The 10,802-nt window shown below is 36.9% G+C and overlaps 1 protein-coding gene across 1 annotated transcript; it reads right to left on the minus strand.

Annotated features, from left to right (window-relative positions):
- Nucleotides 1-302: 302 nt before the first annotated feature.
- Nucleotides 303-8,383, minus strand: dnaaf4 (dynein axonemal assembly factor 4). Its single transcript, XM_044192376.1, has 9 exons — nucleotides 8,050-8,383; nucleotides 7,489-7,636; nucleotides 5,180-5,313; nucleotides 4,851-5,067; nucleotides 4,625-4,770; nucleotides 3,704-3,813; nucleotides 3,465-3,618; nucleotides 2,330-2,435; nucleotides 303-1,197 (listed from the first exon to the last, which is right to left on the minus strand). The coding sequence occupies exons 1-9, from the start codon at nucleotides 8,170-8,172 to the stop codon at nucleotides 1,079-1,081; spliced, it is 1,257 nt and encodes a 418-aa protein (XP_044048311.1). The 5' UTR covers nucleotides 8,173-8,383; the 3' UTR covers nucleotides 303-1,078.
- Between the last annotated feature and the right edge of the window lie 2,419 nt (nucleotides 8,384-10,802).

Genomic DNA, 10,802 nt, shown 5'->3' on the forward strand with positions numbered 1-10,802 from the left:
TATGAGGACACATTGAACTATTCATTGATTGAGTGTGATTTTATGTTGAGTTTTTAGCAGTAAGCTGACCAAGCTGTAAAATCAGACTCAAATTAATTTTTGGTTTGCACCAAACTTTTTAACATTGAAGTTGCAAATGCTTATTGAAATTCAATATATATTCTTTCTAAAAATCTACATTTAATTAAACTGTTTCCAAACTAACGTTGTGTTGTTAAAATTTGTCAACTGTGCTCAAAATGACAATGCCACAATTTGAATTATAAGCCTAAAATAAAAAATAAAAAAGATTGAGCCAACTCTGCCAACACTGAGGTGTGTGTTTATTTGTGCTTCAAAGCATGACAGATATTCTGGACAATGTCAGGCAACCTTTTAAATAAGCCAACTCTATGAACCATGTCTTTCATACGAAATCACTAAAAACAGTATGATCATACTAACAGAATTGCAAATAGAAGAGTTTTTATTTTCAGTATTTATTTTTTGCTGACCAGACCCCTTTCACTGAAACTACAATTCAAAAACTCTGGTTTTAAAATGACATAAAAGTAAAAATGTATTAAATTACCACCTCTTATGATATTTGATATGATAAATGACAGAAAATACACCTGCAAAAGGTTGTAGTAGTCTTTCTAAGTATGTACTAAGTTAGTAGTGTTAGCACTACTGTGACCAGACATTTTAAAATACTGAAGTTGAGTGCTTTTATTTTATTAACTGTGAGGTAGTGTAAACATACATACTGATGTTGAAAAGGTTGTTATGTAAGAATTCATTTTGAAAATAATAAATTCCATTAATTTACATGGTGATATCAACATCCATTATTTGCATTTCATTTTAGGAGGTGCAACGTTTAACCACACGAGGGTGCTCTTCCCATACCGATAGAGTGTCTCCCACGCCTCAGTAAAATACACCATGACACTGTTTCATATTTTTTCAGGGATGTAGCTGACATACCTTTTCCAGCTTCCAATAAGACAGCAGGGATTGGATTTAGTATTTAGACAGACAGATAACACAAACAATAAACAGTCATACATAATATATACAGTACATTTTATGTGTCTCACTGTGGCTCTGGGTTAGCTGCAGTGCCTTGAATAATGTCTCTTATTCTCTGCATGTCTGCCTGCAGCACTTCATTGTCAGGGAGGATCTTTAGAGCAGCTTGGTAGTCTTGTAGCCCTGAGAAAACATGTCACAGGTAGATCAGCTGACAGCTGATACCTGTTCAGGCATTCAGTCATCATTCTGAAAAACATGCTACTGTATGGAGGACAGGAACTGCCAAAATAAATAAATAAATGACTCAATAAATAAATTAATATGCTATTAAATGCACCTAAAATAATATTAAAATTGATTTAGGATTTAGCATTAAATAATTTATAAAATGTGACACAAATTGATATTTCTGTTTTAATTTGCTTCTGTATTTATTTACATTTGTATTGATTCCCAGGTTTAATTACTTTACCATTTAATGTATTGTTTATTTATTTATTCATTCATTTATTTGTATTCAATTATTTATTTATTTATACATCCATTTACTTCTTCATTCATTTATTTATTCCTTTATTTTATTTTTTTATGTATTTATTTATGCATTTATGTATGTATTATTTTCCCTTTGCATTTTCCCCCCATTTATTTCCTTATTTATTTATGCATTTTACATTTCTGTATGCATTTCTGCTTCATTATGCAAATGAGGGAGGCTGTGTGTTATGAGCTTAACTTTTCACCTATTGGTTGATAATAATAATAATAATAATTTGACTATACATGCCTTGCTGCCACAACAGTGGCTTCTGGCCACTGAGAGACAGTTGGCTCACAATCATCATACCGAGGAGATTTACGGCTGGCTCCGACCAGGACTCTGATCTGGATCATATTTTATGGACTTTTAAATATTAAATGAACAAATTAGTAAATACAATGGAAAATTAATTGGGAAAGTAAATAAATATGGGAATTAATACAAAGGTAAATAAATACAGAAGCAAATTAAAACAGAAATATAAATGAGTGTCACATTTCATAAATGATTTAATTAAATTCATTTTAATATTATTTTTGGTGCATTTGATGGCATATTCATTTTTGTATTGAGTCATTTATTTATTTTTGTTCCAGTTCCTGTCCTCCATACTACAGTGATGTACTGTTACTCTACCATTAGTCATGTCTTTAAACACAAGGCAAAATGTTTATGTTTAGCGCTTTATCATTGTGAGTGTATCATTAAAAACAAAATATAAAATCGTGTATAGTAACAGTGTACCAAATCAAAAAGACTAACTGTTCAAACCTTCTGCATAGAGCTGTAGCTGGCAGAAAGCAGATCCTCGGCGGACACTGGCTCTGGCTCTGGCAGCTGCATTGGCAGCAACTGGTGGAGTCAACAGATCAAGTGCCTGCAGAGAAACATGTGGGTAGATATTTATTCCTACTTTAAATAAATGCTATAAGAGCTTAATACAGCTTTACTATCAGCCTAATTCACAAAGTGAAGTATACAGATCTCATGCCAAAGGATATACAGTAGAAACTAAATCAAACTGTTAAAGTGATATTCAACATGGTACTGTGAGTAAATGTTTGTGTATTCAGAGTGACTTTTGGTCTCTTTGTTTAATGGCGCTTTATTCATATTGTGCACATTGCAGGATTAACTAGTCTGAAACAGAGAGACTGACTGGTCCTATGTTGGAAAAAGGAAATCCATGGTGCTTTCAGGTGAGAAGAGGTGAGGTATGTCAAATCCCAGTTCTCAAAATGTAGTTTTAAACTCCTCTAAGTTTCATTTTAAAATGTAATTATTATCACATACTAATCAGGCACTTAACAGTGATGAAGTAGATGCAGCCAGAAAACAATAGGCCTGATTACTGATTACTGGGCCATCTTGGAAACTATTAGGTCAGTTTCAGGTGAAACTAGCTAATCAACAGATACTCAGGCAGATTCCTCCCTGAGGGCAGGGCTTATGTAACTCAGAGTAGCTTAAATTTCCAGTTCCCGTCCAATTTTTTCACAATTGAGAATGACTTCCGGATGGGAGCCGAAACGTCTTGATTCTGAAAACAGTGTCCAGATGACTACGACTGAAACCTTTTCTACGATAGAACACTCCTGGACGAATGAGGGACTACACCGTCCTATATTCCAGCCTATATATAACCTACACTGTATTGGGGCTGCAGTAGAATTTTTATTTCAGCAGAGCAGAATTACAACACTGTCCTACACAGCAGTGAGCAGACATGACTTCTTTTGTCTCTCTCATTGTACAGAATTTCCAGGTATTATAAAGCAACTTATCTCTTGCTGCTATTTGCAAGTTGCAAGACCCCAACATGCTCAGTGAAGTTTGAATTCAATGTGCAATGTGCAGTGGAGTGCAAATGAACACAGAAAATGTAAAACACGCAAACAGTACAGACCTGAGAGGAATCTTCAATTGCTTTGTGAAGATTTCTCAACTTTAGATGACATGCAGCCCTGTTTGAATAGAGAGCTGGGATCTTTCTGTTGAGCCTGATAGCCAGGTTGTAGGCGTTCACTGCACCCAGGTAGTCCCCAGTCGCAAAACATTTGCTGAAGGAAAGAGTCAATTTCAGTGATTCCATGGTTCAGAAAAAATAAGTACTGTTTAAAAGTTTTGAGAGCAGATTTAACTTACTCTCCTCTGTCCTTTAACCAGTCAGGGTTCCTCTCCTCCTTCAGGTCCTTCAGCTCTTCAACATCTACTGCATTTACTGCACGCCTGGCTTCAGCTTGTTTTTTAAGCCACTTGTTGGTTAAAATATAAAAATGCAATCTTATATTGGCTTTTTTCAAGAGCGTGGTCTTTCAATTTGAGAGCATAACTCACTGATTTCACATTCTGATTTTGTAATGCTTTCCCTCAAAACCCTGCCCTCACACTCAAATAGCCCCTTAGATTTGCTCTGCTTCTGCTCAAACTGTGTGCTTGCACTCAGATGTATTGTTTTTTTCCCTTGTGCTCCAGTTTCAGCCCTTATCCTTGAACTCAGGCAATAAGAATCCTACCTCTGATTGACCTCTCTTGTTTGGCCAGCAAGATGATCTAGTAGTGTTCCAGCAAACTATAATGATGTGACAGTGAGCCAGGAGGCACAACACCAAGACCATGAAACTTAAGCAGCTAAATGGAATTCAGCCACCTGTGCTTTTCCCAATATGACATGCCAAAATGCCTACTCTAAACTTGCAGTGGTGTACTTGAAGATTATTTCACACTAGAGGTGGTTACTGGTTACTCACAGTAAAATGTGTTTACACAACAGTATTACTTTTAAAAAAAAGTGGGGAAAAAAGCTGAACAGTATGCTCAAGCATCAAAGTAAGAAGATTTTTGCTGTTCAACCAATTTTACACTCGGGTCTTTCATTCTCTTGGGATGGGTCCCAGTGGGTGATGCTGATCTTTTTAGAATCCACAAGTCAACTGTGAGTGATTTTTCTGCCTGTGTTTTCTTTTGACGATTCCTCCTAAGGAGTCTTTCCACATTACGCTCACTGCTGTAAAACAACAAGGGACAACCCTGCAGATGGCAGAAAAAGAGATTGGCAACTCTTACCTCTTCCTCCTCTGGCACTCTTGATTCTCTGAGGGCTGTTGGGAAAACTCGTGGGGTAAATGTGACTTGAATGTTTCCAACAAGTCTCGGAGCAGGCACGTCCGCTTGTTTTTCCTTGCTCTTTGCATCACTGTTGCCTCTTTGATCTAAACACAGGAATGTGTTCATTAACATACCAAAACCAAGTAGTGTAGGAGCAAATTTGATCAAACAGCAAATTACTTACACAGTTTGACCTTTCCTCCATCTGAACATCCATTTTCCTGCTTCTCTGTCATGGCTTTCAGTTTGTTTTGATTGTATCTCTGACTTTGGAGTTTTAGTTGGGCTTCTTCCTCTGCTTTTTGTGTCTGTCTCAGTTGCCATGCTGCCAGCTCTGCTGTAGTTTTCTCTCGCTCAGTGTCCTTCATTTTCTGGATACTGTCTCTTTCCTCCTTTTCAAGCTCAAATCAAGTAAAACATACCATAAGTCCTTCTAGATTTCACAGCAGATTTCCAATGGTAATATTGGACACTTCATGTGATTTATGAGTGCGGTGTCACTGAGTGTGTTACCTTCATCATTGTCTCCAGTGCATATTGTTTCTCTGCATGCTGTTTCTCTGCCTTGGATCTGGACTCGGAGGAAAGCTTTTCTTGGTATTTCAACAGAGACCTTTCTCTGACCTCCTTTTTCTTTTCTTTATCATCTGAAACACATTGACTTATAATGGTAAATTAATTGTATGTAAAGGTTGGATACTTTTAGTCAAGTCAAGCAAACATTAAAAATTATTACCACTGTTCCCTTCTCAATTCAATTCAATTAAATTTGATATATATAGCGCCAATTCATAACAGAGGTTATCGCATTGCACTTTTCCTATAGAGCAGGTCTAGACCGTACTCTTTATAATATTAATTACAGAGACCCAACAAATCCCACCATGAGCAAGCATTTGGTGACAGTGGCAAGAAAAAACTTCCTTTAAGAGGCAGAAACCTTGGACAGAACCAGACTCAATGGTGGGCAGCCATCCGCCGCTGAGAAAGACAGAGAGAGAGAGAGAGAGTGGGGGGTTTTGGGGGAGGGGGGTGGGAAAGAGGGAGGCACAATGCAAATACCTGTCTTACAGGTCTATAAAAGTCTTACATATACAAGAGGCCTTTATTCATTTTGATATGTAGGCTAAATTGTTTAACATAGCTGATTATTAGTAGTATTATTACTGGTGTTGATTTTAAAAAATCATTTAATATTCCTTTTAAATCTTCTAATTTATGTACGGATCAGTGTTATCTGTTATGATTACTTAGGATATTTATTTATTTGCATTATTGTTATCTGAATAATAATAAACCACATAGCTTTGTAAGAATGTGTATATATCGATTGTTTTGTAAAATAAAAACGAACAAAAACAAACTGCTGCTTTGTGTGATGCCGCAACACTTTGCAATTAAATTATCCGATACATTCTAAAGTGTTAGATTTATCTCACACAAGGTGATGGCGCATTGTATTGCATCTTACCATGTAACTGTTCTATTATATCATCTGTACATATGTGGAGGTGCGGCATTTAGGCTATACGTCACGCCACTTGGTAAAAGACTTCACTCCTCATCTCCTCCGGGTGCACTTAAGGGATTGGAAGATCCTCCATGATGGCGAAGGTGGAAAGATTTCCGGGTCACGGGAGGAGAGAGGACGCGAGGAAGCATGAGTTAGCGTAAAGATAAGCACCCCTGGTGTTCAGTAAAGTTAGGGAGTCTGGAGGAGAGGCTGTGAAATTGCATTGTATTATACTGTACATCAGGAAGCACTCTTTGCCAGAGCCGCCCAGCTGGGTGATGTGATGAGTATTGTGGCAAAAACTATTAATCACCATCCCATCATCAGACTGACGTCCAAGGTGACTGACAGTCACCTCTGTGATGTACTTCAAATGTCCACTACTTATACCTGACATGACAGCAATTCTTCAGTCTAAGGCCAGCATCACTGTTCCAGGAGTAATATTTACTAGTGAGTGAAATTTAATGTCTCAGAAAGCTGAACGACGTAAAAGATGCTGCCTTGTCCCTGGTAAAGATGATGATGATACTGAAATGAAGTCTCCTCCAGCCATGGCACAGTTCTGTTCAGCCAGAATCCAACCAGCAGACTGCCTGCCCCGGGATGCCAGACCATGAGTGCCAACGGATGACAGAGCACCACAGGTGTGCCTTAATACATAACTCACCCGGTTTGTTAATTCAGTGGCAGCTGATAATAAAAGTTGATTAATTAGCTCTTATTTCAAACACAGCGGCTGGAACAATTGTTTAAAACTGGATAGAGCACTTTGCTTGCCATGAAATGTGCCAGTTGCTAATTTTACTTTTTGTAATGTGTGCCTTTGCGGCTCTTTTAATTATGTAGGTTTTTGTTATTAAATATATTGTTACATAAGGTATGCCACCTTAAATCAATGAAGTGAAATTAAATTCAGTCAGATTATGAGGCTAGGATGAATATCTCTTACATTGTTTCAATTATAGCGATGTTTTAATTTGTTTTGTATGTCTTAAAGGAGGCAAAAGCTGTTTTTTGACTGTTACTGTGTGTTTGAAGTAATAACAATAATAATAAGAATGTTTATTTATATAGAACTTATTGATATTACAGTACTTATTGATCGAAGCATGACCCCAGACTCATTCAAAGATTTCAGGGCTAAGCCCTGCATCTCCACCAACTAGTATTAGTTAAGTCATCAGAAAATATGGAATTAGTCAGTAATTCATTCATCATTACATTGCCATGGAGGAAAAAAAAGGAGATTAATGGCATAGTGAACAGTTTAGTAAAAATGACTACAATGTTAGCTATATGCTCTTACGTGTAGTTATCATCAGATGCTCCCACACTTTGTTGGTCCTCTTTGGCAAACTGATTACTACACGTCCATTTCCAACCTTTGCTGTGCTTCTGGCATCATCAACAGGTTCAAACAGGAAGGCTTCAAACAGATATGGTGGGTAATGCACCTGTGCAGAAAAAAAAGTGAAAAACTGAAGTGAAAAATTACATAGATACTGTATGGAGAGAAACACCCTTTCAGAAATCTTGCACTTAACGCTAAGTTTGTTGAGACCTAGTTAACTATGTCATTGATCTAACTTACACGATATAAAATACAACAACAAGTGTAGGTCAGTTGTAAAAATGTAAATGTGTATTTAAATGTTCTTCTATTCTGTGTGCTATAGCCTAATGAGCATAAAGCTAGCGTTATCTTTGTTATGTTGTTGAATTAAATCGTTTTTATGTTCTTTAGTCATGCATTTCTACGTGTATGATTGTCGACAAAGTCACATAAAGTGGAGTGTGACACCAACATACAGTAAAAAAAAAAAAAAAAAAAAGGGACCACAACGTTTATTGTTCTTGATAACTTTACCTTGAGATATTCGTCTGTAGACAGGATGTCCACTTTCCCAACTTTCGCTGTTTTTAAAGGCACAGTTATGTAAACCGTCGAATCTGTCTGTGTCCATGAGTAGTCTGTCACTAGCAAAGGCATTTTCGGCACAGCTAACCTTTTAGTGTCAACTTCCTGTTTGTAGTTGTGCCAGCAGCTACTTTAAAATAGCGGCTCTCCAATTGTGGTTCACTAATTGCATCAAAAATATCGATGTAGTTAGGTTAAAACTAACTTGTGCGACAAAACGCGATGAGTCGTGAATCGGCAAAATCTGTTCCCACTGCCGCACGGCGTCTTGTTTCTATGGTAACCAAAGCGCCATTATGCTGCATTCACGTTTGTCGAAAAATCTGAATTGAGACTTCCAACCAATGCAAAGTGCATAGATGTCGGACGAGGGATTATTAATGGGATGCAAAGCCACAATTTAGAAGACTGTAGTCTTATAATTATAAAATAAAATTATAAATAAAATTCTTATTCATATATTTGTGAGCTGTTTTTAAAGATTTAGGTCCTCAGTAGGACCAATGAGAGAAAAAGACAGGGATAGGGAAGTCAGAAAGTATTAAGAGATGCGAGACCGACACATTAATAGTTTTGGTCTGTCTAAAAAAAAATCTTAACTCAAGGTTGACTTTCTAGCTTGTCCAGGAGCTTTGAACTGGATCTCATGGTCTTCCTCAACAGGTGGAGTCTTCTCAGTTGTCATGGAGATGGATCTGTTGGCCAAGATTTCATCCATAGCACTTGTACAACTAGTCTATCTTGGTTTAAATGTTACGGCTCAAAGTTCATTATTTAACTTGGAAATAGTGATTTGACAAAACAATCCCATCTCAAGGTCAATTTACTGACAAAGTCAGAGATACTTTTATTACATAGTATTACAGAGATAAAAACAAGGCCAGACATAGTATCACAATAGCTGATACAAGGTGATATTTTATAGCCTTTTTGTTGTAAAACCTGTCTATTTTTGCTTGCTTACTGGATTCTATTGTAAATTCCCACATCATATCATGTTTCCTTAACAACAGCTTATAAAACAATTAAAACTCTGAAGCGTTGAACATATTGTTCTTGGCAGGCTTTTAATAATGCAATCCACCTCGAAGGAGAGTTTGCGTCATGTGAGATAAACTTTTAAACATGGGCCATATTTGTACCTGTGCATTCTTAGTGTTATAGCACATATAGCTTTTCCACAGCTTTCTCACATCTAAGGAAATGCTGCACATTTTCAAGTACATATGTACGTATTTCATTGTCCCTTAAGGCCTGTAAAGGACAATGAACTGCAGCTGACCCCAGTGTGTTCCTCGCTGTCACTACAGCAAAAGCCATATTCTATCTAGAGCTTTGGGTATTGCAATGTTGTCAAGGTGAAGAAGGTAGACTCTGGTTTCACAAACTAGCGTAAAATGAAGTGGGATGATGATAACATCTACAGGGAGTAATTTTATTGTGTAATTGTTCCACAACAGTCTCCTTCAACACCGCACTCAAACATTTTGCACTTTTAGTCTGCAAGATAGCAGATTAAAAAGCTTCAATTCATTTTTTGGCCACTTGGTGACAAACTGAAAAAACAACACTGACATATTATCACCTTATAAAGTTGATGTGACGTACGTGTTAGCAAACAGTTGGCTATTTATAATTCCAGCAGACACAGAGCAACATTAGTTGTGTTTCAGGCCACCTGGCAAATGTAAGTTCAGTATTCAGAACCGTATTGAGTTTGTGCCGATTTATTAGAGTTCAAATCGCGAAGCGGTATAACCCTATTGTGTTTGTGCTGGTTTATTATTATGATTATTATAATTATTTTTCTTTTTTTCCTGCCAAATCAGCTCAATTTGCGGTGAGCTGGAATGAGCTAGAAACCCAAAACTTGGTCCAATAACTGGAAATTATGTGCAAATGCTTCCACAGAAATTTGAGCCCAATCGACCACATGGTGGCGCTGTAATTAAGACCCAAAAATGCAATTTTGGAAACAAGAAAAAAGCCTCTTGGACCATTAAAGTCTGCCATGATGGATTTTTTGCTAATTTACATAATGTAAAAAACAGTAAAATGAATAAAACTTTTTTTAATTTTGACTTTATCGACACCAAATTTTTTGATACAGCATTGTAGGACTGAGATACACGTTTCTATTATAAATGAGCAAGATCGGTCGAAAAACATGGCCGCCATCAACCAAAATATCTTCGCAAAGTGTTTGGACCATAACTCATAAACGATTTTTCCAAGCATCACAAATATTGGGAGATATCTTCAGGCTGTGTTTGAGAATAGGCGTGCCAAAGCATTTTGAGCTTGACCCATAGGGGGCGCTACAAATGCCAAAAAACTATAACTCAAAACCTGGTGGACAGAATTTCACCAAATCTGTGGCTATATTTACAGTTAATTTTGTCATTTTTTTCTGTGTAAATGTACTAAATACTGAAAACACATTTTGAATTAATGTATACTATACAACACGGACATGGGGAGAGTCAGTTCCCTTTTCCGGATAGCTGTGGTGGTTGGTGTGTAAACTCAGTTACACTAGCAACAAAATATGGGTGTAAGGAGACAGATATTAATATCTGATAAAACCAGGGCAAACCATCATCTGGACTTACAGCTATTTCTTCAGGTGTTCTAAACTAGTATGAACAACACAGAAAGTAATTGTGTGGGTGAATATTAATTTTAAAGAAGACTGAAGTGTG

The sequence above is a fragment of the Siniperca chuatsi genome, linkage group LG4 (genome assembly GCF_020085105.1).
Source record: "Siniperca chuatsi isolate FFG_IHB_CAS linkage group LG4, ASM2008510v1, whole genome shotgun sequence".
Taxonomy (NCBI): domain Eukaryota; kingdom Metazoa; phylum Chordata; class Actinopteri; order Centrarchiformes; family Sinipercidae; genus Siniperca; species Siniperca chuatsi.

Coding starts and splice junctions, on each gene's coding strand:
- dnaaf4 (XM_044192376.1), bottom strand. CDS start 8,172: ATGCCTTTGCTAGTGACAGACTACTCATGGACACAGACAGATTCGACG. Junction 7,637..8,049: donor CTACAGACGAATATCTCAAG/GTAAAGTTATCA, acceptor TTTTCTGCACAG/GTGCATTACCCACCATATCT. Junction 3,814..4,624: donor GAGTGCCAGAGGAGGAAGAG/GTAAGAGTTGCC, acceptor TTAACCAACAAG/TGGCTTAAAAAACAAGCTGA.